This window comes from Rhinoraja longicauda, chromosome 5 (assembly GCF_053455715.1).
Source record: "Rhinoraja longicauda isolate Sanriku21f chromosome 5, sRhiLon1.1, whole genome shotgun sequence".
NCBI lineage: Eukaryota > Metazoa > Chordata > Chondrichthyes > Rajiformes > Arhynchobatidae > Rhinoraja > Rhinoraja longicauda.
The window spans coordinates 55,560,939-55,576,428 of record NC_135957.1 but is presented as its reverse complement, the minus strand read 5'-3'; the positions used below and the strand labels follow the sequence as shown (position 1 = coordinate 55,576,428).

Below are 15,490 nucleotides of genomic sequence, written 5' to 3'. Positions count from 1 at the left end.
CTCATAAAATGAGTTCCAGGTTTTCAATCCTTCAAACTACAGTTCAAATTTCTGGCCGTATTAAACTCTTATGTTTATTTTCCACTCATGCTTGTAGCCAAGTTTCAATGGTGATAACAGATGTTTTGTTCTGTGGTATATTGACTTCCTTACTTCTCTTTTCATTTCTAACACTTCAAGAACTGTAACAATTGCTCATTATCTTTATTTGTTAGCCACCAATGCCACACTGTGTTTTGGTGTGGACTATCCTGAGTCAATAGACCATAGACAATAGGTGCAGGAGTAGGCCATTCGGCCCTTCGAGCCAGCACCGCCATTCAATGTGATCATGGCTGATCATTCTCAATCAGTACCCTGTTCCTGCCTTCTCCCCATACCCCCTGACTCCGCTATCCTTAAGAGCTCTATCTAGCTCTCTCTTGAATGCATTCAGAGAATTGGCCTCCACTGCCTTCTGAGGCAGAGAATTCCACAGATTTACAACTCTCTGACTGAAAAGGTTTTTCCTCATCTCCGTTCTAAATGGCCTACCACTTATTCTTAAACTGTGGCCCCTGGTTCTGGACTCCCCCAACATTGGGAACATGTTTCCTGCCTCTAACGTGTCCAACCTCTTAATAATCTTATATGTCTTTACCTTCATTTTTTCCTTCCTATAATTGATTAAGTTGATTTTTCTGCTGCATTACCTTTAATTCCTTCTACAAATATTTTTTAAATTTAGTTTAGTTTAGTTGAGAGATACAGCACGGAAACAGGCCCTCTGGCTCACCGAGTCTGCACCGACCAGCGATCCCCGCACATTAACGCTACCCTACACACTAGGGACAATTTACACTTATACCAAGCCAATTAACCTACAAATCTGTACGTCTTTGGAGTGTGGGAGGAACCAAAGATCTCTGAGAAAACCCACATGGTCACGGGGAGAACGTACAAACTCTGTACAGTCGGGATTGAACCTGGGTCTCTGGCGCCGCAAGCGCTGTAAGGCAGCAACTGTACCATTGTGCCACCGTGCCGCCCTAAGTTTGGACACTCAACTCTTCCATTTCTACTTTAAATACTTTAATTCTCCAAAACCTTTTATTTTCTTTGTCACTTTCCTTCCCTGTCGAAATGACTCTACATCTTACAACTCATCCATTTTTCCAGACATGTCTCAAGGTTAAATTCTATTTCTAATTATGACGTGCTTTGATATAAATGGGGTATTGTGAAGATGCATCATACCTAAATAACCACCTTCACTCAGTCCGCCTAAACCAACCTGATCTCCCAGTGGCTTAGCACTTCAACTTCCTCTCCCACTCCCAGTCTGACCTTTCTGTCATGGGCCTCCTCAATTGTCATAGTGTGGCCCAGCACAAATTGGAGGAACAGCATCTCATATTTCGCTTGGGCAGTTTACACCCCAGCGGTATGAGCATTGACTTCTCCAACTTCAGATAGTTCCTTTGTCCCTCTCTTTCCTCTCACCTTCCCAGTTCTCCCACTATCTTCGTGTCTCCTACTACATCCTGTCTTTGTCCCACACCCTCCCCTGACATCAATCTGAAGAAGGGTCTCGACACGAAAAATCACCCAATCCTTCTCTCCTGAGATGCTGCCTGACCCGCTGAGTTACTCCAGCATTTTGTGTCTAGCTTCATACCTAAATAAGAAGGCTATTGTCATTCTATAATTGAAAGTATCTCGTGTGGTCACCTGGGATGTTTCAAAACTGATATTTTCCACTCATGAAACAAAACCAAATTCTTCCAGATGTTTCCTTTAAAAGTTCTTAAATAGAATTATTATAAATAACCTTATTGGAACAGATGTCCAGTTAAGTTGCTCTCATGTTAAAGATTAGCAAAAATGTGACCTTGATTTCTGGAGAGAAGCAAATAAACGTTGTGATTACAACAATTTAGAACAGTAAACATTTGAATTTCTTATGCAATACCCTGCTCTTTTCACATTGCACACAACCAGCTGCATCCTCCGTAAAACTTCCTACGCCATTATTAGCAGATTGTCTCTTTCAACCTAGTGCTTATTTAAAGCAGGTAAGTGATTCAGTTGCCATTTGTTGAGATTAACAGCACAAATTTCTTTCCTGAATGCTTTTGTTGTTTGGTTTGTGGAAACGAGCACTTTCAGTTTCCATAATTTGCAAAGGAAGCTTGACATTGATCTAAATGTAAGGAAAAGGTATTTACCTTTAATAAAACTATAGATATTAGTTATGGTAGCGCAAATTCATGGTTGTTATTTTCTGTTTTAATTCTTGCTAATTTGTTTTATTTGCCCGAAAATGTTGATCCATAGTCACACGGCACAGAAATAGGCACTTCAGCCCAACGTGCCCATGCCGGCCAAGATGCTCCATCTACTCCAGTCCCACATGCCCTTGTTAGTCCCATGTCCCTCTAAACTTTTCCTATCCATGTTTCTGGCCAAATGTGTTTTTCAATATTGTTTTTCTCGTTTCTGCCTCAAGTACCTCCTCTGGCATCCCATTCAATATACCCACCACCCTCTGTGTGAGAAAGCTGCCTCTCAGGCTCCTTTTAAATTTTTCCCCTCTCACCACAGATTCCTTGCTGGTGATATACAATTGCTTGTGCCAATGCACCATTTAATGGGAAGTGTGCTACAACTGACCCTAAACTTGATTTTTTTAAAATAACAATCAATGTAAACTGATCAATCTCAGCTGCTTGCTCTTTCCCGAACACTGACTCTATAAGAAAACAGTTCCATCATTGCTCTAACAAAATCATGCCACTCACCATTGACTGGAGCTCAAACCATGCGTATAATCACTTTCAAATTAGCCTAACACGAATCATGGTGTGCATTCCATTCTACTTCACACTCAGTTTGAGTTTGGTGCTGAATGCAGAAGGGCATCAGAACTGTCTTCTACGGACATGTGTGTCATTCTCTGATCTAAAGAGAAATGTTGTGCATTCATACTTACCTGCTGCTTTCTACTCGCCAGAACTCAAATGTCAGCAATCAGATAGCCGACAGAGCAATGGATTTATTATCAGTTGCTTGACAGAAAAGTCAGTTTTGCATTAACATTCACAAAATGCACACATGCTTAAAAGGTTCTCAGGTGTTAAAATGTCAGATTTGCTCTTCAGCAACTGCAATTAAGTTGCAGAATGATGCCAAATCGATACCATCTTTCCTATGAATCACGCTGCGCATTTTTCAAAATCAATGTTAGTTTAACCTGGATTATATTAATGTAGCCAAAGTTATTAAAGAACCAAGGTGGATAAATGAAGTAAAGTCATGCATAAGACATGGGGAAATTAAATGATAGCACTCACTCAAGGGCGGGAATGACCTACGTACAATTGCATATCCCAACTAAATAATGATAGGCAATCTGTTCTCAAGCCACTGTCACTATTGCTCTACCTATACTATTTAACAACGACCTTGGAGACTGTCTGTGTGGCATTTGCACATTCTCCCTGTGACTAAGTGGGTCTCCTCCAGTTTTCTCCCACATCACAAAGACTTGCAGATTGTTAGGTTACTACGAGACCAAGTGGACCCATTGGGCCCAAACCACTCCTGCATTGATGCAGCACCCTCTCCTCCCCCCTCCCCTTCCCCCCCCCCCCCACTCCCCTCCCCTCTCCCCCCTCCCCCCTCCCTTCCTCCCCTCACTCCCCCCCTCTTCCTCCCATCCTTCCCCCCTCTCCCTCTCCCTCTCCCCCCCTCCCCCTCCCCCGTAGGGTTGCCTCTTCTGCATTGGTGCACCACCCTCTCCTCCCCCACTCCCTCCTCCCCACTCCCCTCTCCCCCCACTCCCCCAACCCTCCCCCTTCCTCCCCCTCCATCCACCCCCTCCCTCCCCTCCTCCCCCCTCCCTCCCTTCCTCCCCATCTCCTCCCTCCCCTCCTCCACCCCCCCCTCCCCTTCCTCCCCTCCTTCCCTCCCTCCCCCCTAGGGTTGCCTCTCCTGCATTGGTGCAGCACTCTCTCCTCACCCACTCTCTCCTCCCCACCCCCCTCTCTCCCCCAACTCTTCCCTCCCCTCTCCCCCTCTCCTTCCCCTCCCTCCATCCCCCTCCCTCCCCTCCCCCTCCCCCCCTCCCTCCCCTCTTCCACCCCCTCCCTCCCCCAACCCCCCAACCTCCACACCCCTCCCCCTGCCTCCCTCCCCCTACACCCCTCCCTTCCCCACACTCCCTCCCTCCCCTTCCTCCCCTTCTCTCCCCTCCTTCCCCTTCCCTCCCCCTCCCCTCCTTCCCCCCTCCTTACCCCCTCCCTCCTCCTCCCTCCCTCCCACCCCTCCTCCCTCCTTCCCCTCCCCCTCCCCTCCTTCCCCCCTCCTTACTCCCTCCCTCCCCCTCCCTCCCACCCCTCCTCCCTCCCTCCCTCCCCTCCCCCTCCCCTCCTTGCCCCCTCCCCCCCCCTTCCTCCCGGGAGCAAACCAAGTTTGCCGTAGCAACCCATCTCCCGATCAGGTGTACATGGGTATTCAATTCGCCCCATTCCTCCCACATGGGTGGTGCGTGGGAGCGGATGATCGGTATCGCCCGTCGTATCATCGACTACATGCTCCTCCAGAATGGAGCAGCCCGCCTCACACATGAGGTCTTAACGACATTTAAGGCAGAGGTCACAGCCGTGATTAATGCAAGACCCCTCATCCCTGTGTCTTCAGACCCGGAGTCACTTTTCATCCTGACTCCAGCTACACTCTTAACTCAGAAGACAGGGGTTCCCCTTCCTCCTCCTGGTGACTTTGGGAAAGGAGTTCTTCTCAAAGAAGAGTGGAAGCGTGTTCAGAGCCTAGCGGAAACCTTTTGGAGCAGGTGGCGTCAGGAGTATCTTGTCACTCTGCAAAGCCGACACAAGTGGTTGGACACAAGGCAAAATATTAAAGAAGGAGATATCGTTCTCCTGAAGGACAAACAGGCCAGAAGAAATGAGTGGCCCATGGCAATCATCTTAAAGACCTTTCCAAGTCAGGATGGGAGGGTTCAGAGAGTGGAAGTCAGAATCTTCAAGGATGGAGGCCAGAAGCTCTACATCTGCCCAATCACTGAAGTGGTCCTTCTCCTGTCTCCCGAGGACTCTGGGGGTTAAATGGGAGATTTGCATGGGGTCTGGGAGACCCCGCCTGCTGGAAGTTTTGGTACAGCAGCTTTAAGTTTCATTCCCTAATAGACAGGAAGTTGTCATAAACAAGAAAGTGCAGCTCAGAAAGGGATAACCTCATGGTGTATACAGTGTAATTCACCTGTGTTTAATCTGCTGCCATCCTTCCTCACAGAGTTTGTTAGACACAATGTCTGTAAGGAATTATGTTTATTGACATCATCTTTATATGTTCCTATACTAAACGTATAATGTAACTAAACCCTATGTTATTTCTTTTTGTGCCTAAACGTTACAGTTTCACATTTGAATACAGTAAAGCATCAACGACAGCTCGTCTCTACTGGTCTTTATTGGATCAATTGTTTAGCTTGTTGGATAGCTGGATAGGGACATTCGGGGAGTCCAATATAATTATTATACGATTAGTAGAAACACCAAGCTCTGCCTTAAAATTATCCAATGACTTTGCTTCAACCGCACTTTAAACAAGACAGTTTTAAAGATTTAACCGTATGGGAGAAAGTACAAATAACGTTATCTCTCTCTTACAAGGATGAATCCTGTTTAGTTTTTAAATAGTGACCCTAGTTCTAGATTTTCCTGCATAAAGAAACATTATCTCCACATACAACCTGTCAAAAACGAACCATGGTTCTATGTAGACATAAAATGCTGGAGTAACTCAGCGGGACAGGCAGCATCTCTGGAGAGAAGGAATGTGTGACGTTTTGGGTCTCGACCCAAAATGTCACTCATTCCTTCTCTCCAGACATGCTGCCTGTCCCGCTGAGTTACTCCAGCATTTTGTGTCTACCTTTGATTTAAATCAGCATCTGCAGTTCTTTCCTACACATGGTTCTACATATTTCACTCAACCTCTCTCATTCTTCTAAACCACACTACCTCTAGTGACTAAAATGTGGTCTCATCACAGCCTGATATAACTGAGACAAAACATTTCTACTTTTCGGTCCAATTCTCCTCACATAAGCAATATAATTCTATTCTCTTTCCTAAAAAAACATACTTGCACACTATTCTTTTGTGAATTATACATCAGGACACCACTGCTTCATACCCTGTATCCATGATTAGGCATGCTGCATACATGGAGAACACTATCTAAAGGTCAATGCGTGTTATGTGCACTATAATTTCTTTGTCATATTAAGCAATTAACTTGCCCTTATGTATCAATCCTGTAATCAGCACAAAAAATACCATATCACTGGAATCAAAGTTCTCTAAACTAGTACAAACCAGTGAGTTTCTTCCAAAGTAAATAATGACTGAGTTGCAAAACAACTATGTTAACTTGACCATTGACTGCCTAGGTAAATAAACAATTGGGACATTTAATTTTTGTAAGCTTTCAAAGGGATATCGGAAAACCTTCTCATAAGTGTGAAAACAGAGAGAAATTACATATATAAAGTCAAACTGAAATAATACATCCATATTGAGAAAAAGGTGCTTGGATTGGGTAAAATAAATTGGGGATAAATCTTTGACCAATTGATTGTTTGAAAAACAAGTATTCGGCTACCAACACATGTGTTAAAGGAAAATAGACACAAAATGCTGTAGTAACTCAGTGGACAGGCAGCTTATCGGGATAGAATGAATGGGTGGTGTTTCGTGGGCCGAGAGGATCTTGGCCCGAAATGTCACCCATTCCTTCTCTGCAGAGATGCTGCCTGTCCTGCTGAGGTTGTCCTGCATTTTGTGTCTATCTTTGGTGTAAACCAACATCTGTAGTTCCTCCCTACACATGTGTTAAAGATACAGATTGACACTGGAGAAAACTGAACATTAGATACTATTTAGATAAAACAGTAAATCTCTTGATCTATGGTGTTTGTTCTAATAAGACTATTCAGCCTATATCTTATATTGTTCCTCCTGTCATTATTAATACTGAAACTCCACTTCCAAATATATAGGCTTTTGTTTCCTAGCTAATCAAATTGGGATGATTTATTTGAACATCTATAGATATCAATATCAGCAGGTTACATGGAGAATTACATACTTTATCAAACATTGCTTTATATGAAATTGAAAAAATATATACTCCACCCTGTTACCCTTACACAAATCCATATCTAAATAATATATAACTTGACAACTTGGCTTAAACGCTAGAAAGCTGAAGCCCCATTTGACAGACAGATTACAAAAGCATCTAATTTCAAGCATGTGAATTAATCGATCTTCCCAAACAACTCTTTTAAAATTTCAAACTACATTACAAGCTTCACTCCTTGCACTCTGTTCCGTGCTATATCAACTCTGTAACAACACACACAAACAGACATATATGTGTGTGTGTGTATAATTTATATATATAAAAATTAAAAATAAAACTCTCCGTTTGTTTATTATTCTGAGGGTCTGAGGGATGTTATCCAGTCTGAGGGACGTTGTTAAAGTTAGAGAGATTTTTAAGTTTAAAAATTACCTAAAAAAACGATTTCTTGTAATGTTCAGCATGTGACATCACAATGGGACCCGCCCGAGTGACGGCCAATGAGTGAGGGGGGTCCCAGGGAGTCAAGGCCAATGGGGGTGTGGGGGGGAATGACTTTAAGAAATGCGCTCCCCCCCTCGCGCCTGACCTTCCTCCCGTGGTGCAGCATGGCGCCAGAGGCGGCGGCAGAGGGTCCAACAAGATGGCCATCGCCACCGTTCGCCATCGCTGCCATTCTCCACCGCTCTTCGCCGATCAGCGCTGCACGCATGGGACACATGTACGTGGCTTTCATCGCCAATGGGTCCACGGATTGGAAGGGTTGCTGTGCCCGGCACGGCCCTGGCGGACACTTCACACCCGCCACCGGCTCCTGCCCACAACCCCGGGAGACGCTCCCCACCCTCCAATGGGTGCACAGATTGGTTGGGTTGCTGGGCCCAGTACGGCCCTGGGAGACGCTCCCCACACACCACTGTGTCCCGCCCACGGCCGCGGGAGACACTCCCCACCCGCCAACGGGTGCACGGATAGGTAGGGTTGCTGGGCCCGGCACGGCCCCGGGGGATACTCCCGTTGATCCGATACGTAAGATTGCCGCTGGATTCCCTACGGGTCTGCGCCTCCGCAGTTGGGGCCCTTTGATATTGAGAGGGGATGGGGTGGGAGGGGGGGAAGGGGAGGGGGAGGGGGCAGGGGAGGGGCAGGGGGGCAGGGGAGGGGGGAGTGGAAGGGGAAACGGGGGGGAGGGGTGGAGTGGGGGAGGAGGAGGTTGGGGGAACTGGGGGTGGGGGGAAGGGGAGTGGGGGCGGGGGGGTGGGGGTAAGGGGAGTGGGGGCAGGGGGAGGGGAGTAGGGGTGGGGGGAAGGGAGAGGGGGGTTGGGGGGAAGGGAGGGAGTGGGGGGCAGGGGGTAGTAGGGGAAGGGAGGGGAGGGGAGGGGGGAGGGTGTTGAGTTGGTGGGGTGTGGGGGAGGGGAGGGTGCTAGACCGATTCAGGAGAGGCTTTGGGTCCATGGCTCGCTCTGGCTGTTGTGCTGGCGCCACGGGACTGAAGTGAGTGGCTCTCTCTCCCCTTCCCTGTCCACCTTACCCGCCCATGGCCCCGGGGGACACTCCCCGCCGGGCAATGGGCTTCGTCAGTTGGAGAGGGTTGCCGGGCCCACAGGATCATCAGTTGGGGGAGGGTTTCCCCAGGAGTGGCCCGCAGGCGAGATTTGGACCCAACAGGTCCACCTCAGTCTAGTATATATATATAGAGAGAGAGAACAATTTTAAAGCAGGTTACATTCAAGGTTGCAAATTCTGAGCAGGACATATGGAGGTAATTCCAAGTGTAATCACACTACTGGTGTTAATGGAGCAAGGTTCCTCTGTGTGTCCAGAATTATGTCCAGAAGTAGCATGAGAACATCGCAATGAGATTTTAGGAACGATTAAATTGCTTAACAGATTAGTTTATCAGATCTGTTGGGTCAGATTTGGCCCAAATGCTTCATATTGTTGGTGAATGATCTAGATCAAATAATGCAAAACGTATAGCATGAAAGCATAGTGCCAGATTTCACTGCTAATTGCTGGAAGCACTGGACAGATCATTTAGCAGCAAATGAGCCTGGAGCACACACTTTGAAAACACTTTAAATAAAGCTGCTGTTATAAGGCATACAGAATAGCCTACAAGGCGGTAAGAATGCTGTCTCTCTTCGAAACAACAAAAGGAGCAACAATTGAAAGAAGATCACATGTGTGCAAGTCTTGTGCCACCTTCTCAGAATGCACCTTAGCCTCAACCCATTTTTCCACCCAAGTATTCCAGGAATGAGTACAACCACAGCAAAATGAAGAATATCAATGTTAACACAACACATCACCAATTGTATTACCAGAATAACTAACCTTTGAAGTAAAACAAACAAAGGAACCTTGAAGTTGGTACTGTTTGGCTGATAAAAGAAGAAAATGTAATCTTTCAAGAGCATGTGTCGGGCGACAGACAGGGGGGGCAGAAGCACCTGCAATGGCATTTTTACCACAATATGTGGAAACATGGACGTAATTGATGCGTGTTCCCTCTGAGTGTTTCGAACTACTGAAGGGTGAAATTGGAAACTTGAAGAAAAATAAAATGTTAAAATTATATAGAGTGCATGGCAGCTTTTTGTTGAACATTGAGCTGCATTTACATTCTTCCCGTTGCAGAGGGGGACTGAGAGGAATCCTGACACAACTAGCAACCCTGAAGTTGGTCTTGGACAGGTCCAAGAACTCAGGGGCTGCACTGGGCCTGGGACCAAAGACTAGAAAATAGGAACCAGGGCAATGGCTAGACTAGGTCTCAGGCCCAGAACTTAAGTTGACTCACTATACCAAACCAATAGACCTAAAAATCTGGAGAATTGATCAATTCTTGTCTGGAGGCTAAATAGGGTGATCTCCTCCCACCATCCACCTCAAGTCAAGCCCTCTTCCTCTACATTATCTCATTTACCCCTCCTCCACTTTATATTCTATACCATCCCTTGTCTTCCCTGTAATTCCCTATTTAGTCTCTCTCTCTCTCTCTCTCTCTCTCTCTCTCTCTCTCTCTCTCTCTCTCTCTCTCTCTCTCTCTCTTTCTCTCCCGCTCTGGTATCCCTTTCCCTTCCCTGCCTCACCAAGCCTCAAGTCCTCCAACCCCCATTAATATCTCTGTAGTATTGGTAGACCCAGCAATTCTCTGAGCTCTCTGTATTCCAGTTCTTTTTTTTCTGTGCATCCTGCATTTTGTAATTATAAGGCCATAAGGTCACAAGGAATAGGAGTAGAATTTGGCCATTCTACCCATCAAGTCTACTCTGCCATTCAATCATGGCTGATTTATCTCTCCCTCCTAACCCCAATCTCCTGCCTTCTCCCCATAATCTCTGACACTTGTACTAATCAAGAATCTATCTCGCCATGCCTTAAAAATATCCACTAACTTGGCCTTCACAGCCTTCTGTGAATTCCACCAATTCACCACCCTCTAAAGAAATTTCTCCTCTTCTCCTTCCTAACAGAACATCCTTTAATTCTGAGACTATGACCTCTAGTCCATAATCTCCCACGAGTGGAAACACCCTCTCCACATCCCCTCAATCCAAGCCTTTCACTATTCTGTATGTTTCAATGAGGTCCCCCCTCATTCTTCTGAACTCCAGCGAGTTTAATTGCTTCATCTGTGATACCCATGACTCTCATTTCTGAATGATGTTTAGATCTTTTCTCTGGTTTCTTTAGTGCCTTTTTCTCCATTTCATCATAACAGAGACAAGAATGCAGGTTTTGATCGTTCTCACTACTGCGAATTTGGCACTTGCATAATTGTATTTGTAAGACATGTTGTAATTCTTCTCGAGCTTAAATTCTGGACTTCTTTGTCTATGCTGAGAGAAGTTGTCTATTCCACATGAGATGGGACCAAACTCAAGTGGAACAGCTGTACTAGCCACTAAATTCAGTTTTGGAAGGTTTAGACTGTTTTCGGCATAATTTGAAAATAGTTTGGCTGCAGAGTAGCACTCTATCATTACTTACTACTTGTGGCAGGATGACAAGATTGCTAGCTCTTCTACTTTTCTAACAATTTGCCTTCACTTTATTTTGAGCAAAGTTGGACCATTGACATTTCCCTGTGTGTTTTTTTTAATCAATGATACAGCTGTTCACAATGTCAGGTGGATCTATCGATGTTGCTACTTTACTTCAGATCATTTTTACAAATCTTTTACTTCTTTAATGATTAAATATCAGTTAGACTTTTCCATTATTGTGTTATGATCTTCACTGTCACGATCTGACTAGTTGAACCCTGGGAGGATATTGCCTGCTTTATCATCTGTACAGTATATTATTGTGTTTGCTTGTCTATTGTTTCACTCTATCTGCTACACTTGACACATTTTCAAAGTATTTTACAGTTGGATCATTACTCAATCTTGAAAAAAATCCAATTTCATTGAAGGAGCTACAAGAATATCAGGCTCTGCCATATTTAATTTTAACATTTAATAAAACAACTAGAGTAAATTGACATTATTTCACCTGCAGCCCTTTGGCTTTCATTTGGTTGTTTGATATTCAAACCTTTTCCCTTGTTTTGTAAACAGATCAAATAAAATTCTGAAACACCTTTTGACCTGTTGTGGATACGATGCAACTTCTGATGACATTATAGATTTTCTCTCGGGGCAAGTGACAGGGTTTATGCCCCTTCTAGAACCTTTAAGCTAAATCTGACACCAACGCTTTGGTTTATAATGTTCGGTGAAATTACAGATGGATCAATTGTATTTTGTACTTACTTTGTCATAAAAATAAACATAATCTCTGACAGAGGAAACTTCTTCCCACATTAATGACAGAATGTCACAAGGGTACATTTTGTTAATAACTGACTGCAGTAATCAATGGACCAGGTCTGTTCTTATGTAAGAATGTGTGCAAGCACTTCGGGAGGACTTGCATAAACTGCCCTATTGTAACATCCCCATCTGCAGTTTGCATTCCTTGAGGTGAATACCTTTTATAGTGGAATAGTCATAATTATTCATGTATGGTACAGCACCTCAGTTACCAGTAATGTTATTATTTTATGGAATGTGGCAATTGCTATGAAGACCTACCATTATTACGCACCCCTACCTAATTGCCCTAATTGTCCTTGAGTTGCCTTCTTAATTTGCTGCTGTTTTAAAAAAATGATTCTCCTACAGGATTGTGCAGAGCGTTCCAGTATTTGAAGAATAGAAAAAGGAAACTACAGCATCCTTGACTTTGAATTTGTTACCTTTAATTCAATAAAATTATTTTTGACGTACATGAAATGCTGCACGTAAAACGTAAAATAAAAAGAGTTCAAAGACAAGTTGAAAATATTCCAGGGACTGAATTTCCACATGGTCTATCTTCATTCACCATTTAGGGCATTTTTCCAGAGCTTCCATGGCTTCCTTGTTGATGTTATGGCAGGTGAGATGGGCAGCACTTGCAAATATCTATCCCAAAGTGTTATATGAAAAAGTACAAGATTAACATCCAATTAGTAATGCAGGTGATTTATTCTACATTTAATTGTGTATGTGTTTAATTTGGTAGGTATACTTTGAAGAATGGGGGATTGGACTCTACTTGGAAGACTGCTGGACAAAGTTCAGGCACAATCTACAGTGATTGGGAAAATTTGGCTCACAGTATTATTTATCTTTAGGATCTTATTGCTTGGATCTGCTGCAGAGAAGGTTTGGGGTGATGAACAGTCTGGCTTCCTTTGTAACACACGCCAACCTGGTTGTGAAAACGTCTGCTATGACGAAGCTTTTCCAATTTCCCACGTTCGCTTTTGGGTTCTTCAGATCATTTTTGTTTCCACACCTACCTTGCTGTACCTTGGACATGCTATACATGTTGTCCACTTGGAGAGAAGACAACACAAATTAACTGATGAACAAATCGTCAGAAAAGTTAAGAAGGCAACAAAGTACATTGTAAGGGATGGAAAAGTAAAAATACAAGGAATCCTATTATTTACCTACATATTACATGTTTTGTGTAAAATTCTGCTTGAAATTGGTTTCATTGTGGGTCAGTGGTATCTCTATGGCTTTTCTTTGGATCCCATATATGTGTGCGGTAGATATCCCTGTCCACATGTCGTAGATTGTTTTATTTCACGTCCAACAGAGAAAACCATCTTCATCATTTTCATGCTGGCTGTTGCTTGTGTGTCACTTCTTCTAAATATAGCTGAAATAGCTTACCTTGTTTTCAAACAAATAACTACTTCAACGCAGAAGAGATATCAAAAACATGGCCATCCCCAATTTATTGAGTCTTTTGGTAAATCAATGTTGACTGAAGATTCACCTCCGTCAGGTTCTAAAGTGAAGCCTTTTAGTACAGAACCATATAATAGCCAGGATCCCAAGTCTCAGAATACCATTAATTATGGGATTGAGAAAGGTAGTGAGGAAATGAAAGAAAATACAGGATAATAAAATGGGTATGATGTTCAATAAATTAATCTACCTTTATTCCAGAACTTAGGTTACTGAAATAATACAACAAACCAAGTCATGAACAAGAATCTAGAAATGTAACAGTTATTTAATTTTGTATTCGGCTTGTAAACCTGACGAAAAATTTACAATGTATTATTAAGCAGTTTCTTCTACCGTGATAAAAAGGGCCAGAATTCCATATGAATGTCAACAGGAGACAACTGACCAAAATGTATAACTTTCTGACACTAATTCATTTTTCAACTGATGAATCATATGATTCATAATGATATCGTATCCATTTTTTGGCTCTGTAGACTCGTCCTGAAGTCATTCAGTTCACTTGTGGCACAAATGGTGTGATTTTAAAAAAAAACTGTCTTTTGACCAAGCTGACAGTGCACTGTTACCATTATGCTGATAGATGTTAATGCTAACTCGTTACAGTTTCTGCCTTAATTTTTAGTGTATCATCTGAGTCATCTGAATATCAGTTCCAATTGGTCAAATTGCCGTTGATCTCACTTGTCTGAAACAGGTTAATCCTAGTAACCCATTTAGCTCCCAATGACATTGAGAGTGGTTCTGTGACCCTACCATGAATGGGCTGTGCCCCAAATCGCAAGGCTGTAGACAATGCATTCTCTGACTCCCACTGAGGGCTAAGCTATCAAAGGTCTGCTTTTTATTATCTCTGAGCTTAAATTGATTTAGATAATATAAAAACTAAAACATTATTTAAAATGAATTTAAAACTACACATATTTTGAGCACATTATACTACCGTTAATAATTTAAATTTCCATTAGCTCTTAGGGCAAACAGAATCAAGGCATATGGGGAGAAAGCAGGAATGGGTACTAATTTTCGATGATCAGCCATGATCATATTGAATTGTGGTGCTGTCTCGAATGGCTGAATGGTCTGCTCCTGCACCTATTTTCTATGTTTCTATGCTTCTAAAATGTAGAGAAAAAAAATCAAGAAGCTTAGTTAAATCTATCATTTTAATGAGGGTCAATATACCCATTGAATTGAATGTCCCAATGCTTCTTTGCCTATCTGCGCTAGGTGCATTCTAAGGGGCAGTTACAATGTCTATCTGATCCTTCAGTTCAGGAATTATTAAAGTGCCCTGGGATTGAATGGTGAGTGCAGGTGGAAGAAGAGAAAGTTCAATATGGCCAGAAATCTTGGTGACAAGGTCCAAATATCTGAAATCACTTCAGTTGTCGACCAATTTATGTCATTATATCTTAAGAATCTGGAAATATTTAATTTTCTATTCATATTACAATATAAGATCATTTGAAACAATGCTTCAGCGTTATAAATGTGAACAATGAATGAATAAATCTGATATTTTTAATTAAGTGTCTCATAATCTTGCTCTGTGTAAGATACAGGTGGCAGTATTAGAGAACAGCTCATATTACTATAACAGGGGTTATAGTAACAGCAGTCTACATCCCACCGAATGCTAACGCTAGCACAGCTTTAGGCTACCTGCTCGGTGCAATAAACTCACAACAGAGCACATATCCAGAAGCAGCCCACATCATAGCCGGGGACTTCAACCATGCAGACCTAAAGTCAGTTCTCCCGAAACTTGAACAACACATAAGATGTGCTACCAGGGGGAAAAACACACTAGACAAGGTTTACTCAAATATTAAGAAGGGTTTCAGGTCAGCACCACTACCACACCTGGGGCAGTCAGATCACCTGTCCATATTCCTAACTCCAGCATACACCCCACTCAGGAGGAAAGCTCCAGTCACCATAAAGACTGTTAAGACATGGCCTGAAGGAGCTTCCTCGCAGCTGCAGGATTGCTTCGAAAGGACCAACTGGGATATTTTTGAGGATCATGACTTGGAGGA

The 15,490-nt window shown here is 43.3% G+C and overlaps 1 protein-coding gene across 1 annotated transcript; it reads left to right on the top strand.

Moving 5' to 3' along the window:
* Positions 1-1,934: 1,934 nt before the first annotated feature.
* LOC144593665 (gap junction Cx32.7 protein-like) lies at positions 1,935-15,215 on the top strand. The gene is made up of 2 exons (XM_078399594.1): positions 1,935-2,054; positions 12,706-15,215. The coding sequence occupies exon 2, from the start codon at positions 12,720-12,722 to the stop codon at positions 13,599-13,601; it is 882 nt and encodes a 293-aa protein (XP_078255720.1). The 5' UTR covers positions 1,935-2,054; positions 12,706-12,719; the 3' UTR covers positions 13,602-15,215.
* Positions 15,216-15,490: the final 275 nt, after the last annotated feature.

What these genes read in the sequence shown, in the direction of transcription:
- LOC144593665 (XM_078399594.1), top strand. Translation starts at nt 12,720, where the DNA reads ATGGGGGATTGGACTCTACTTGGAAGACTGCTGGACAAAGTTCAGGCA.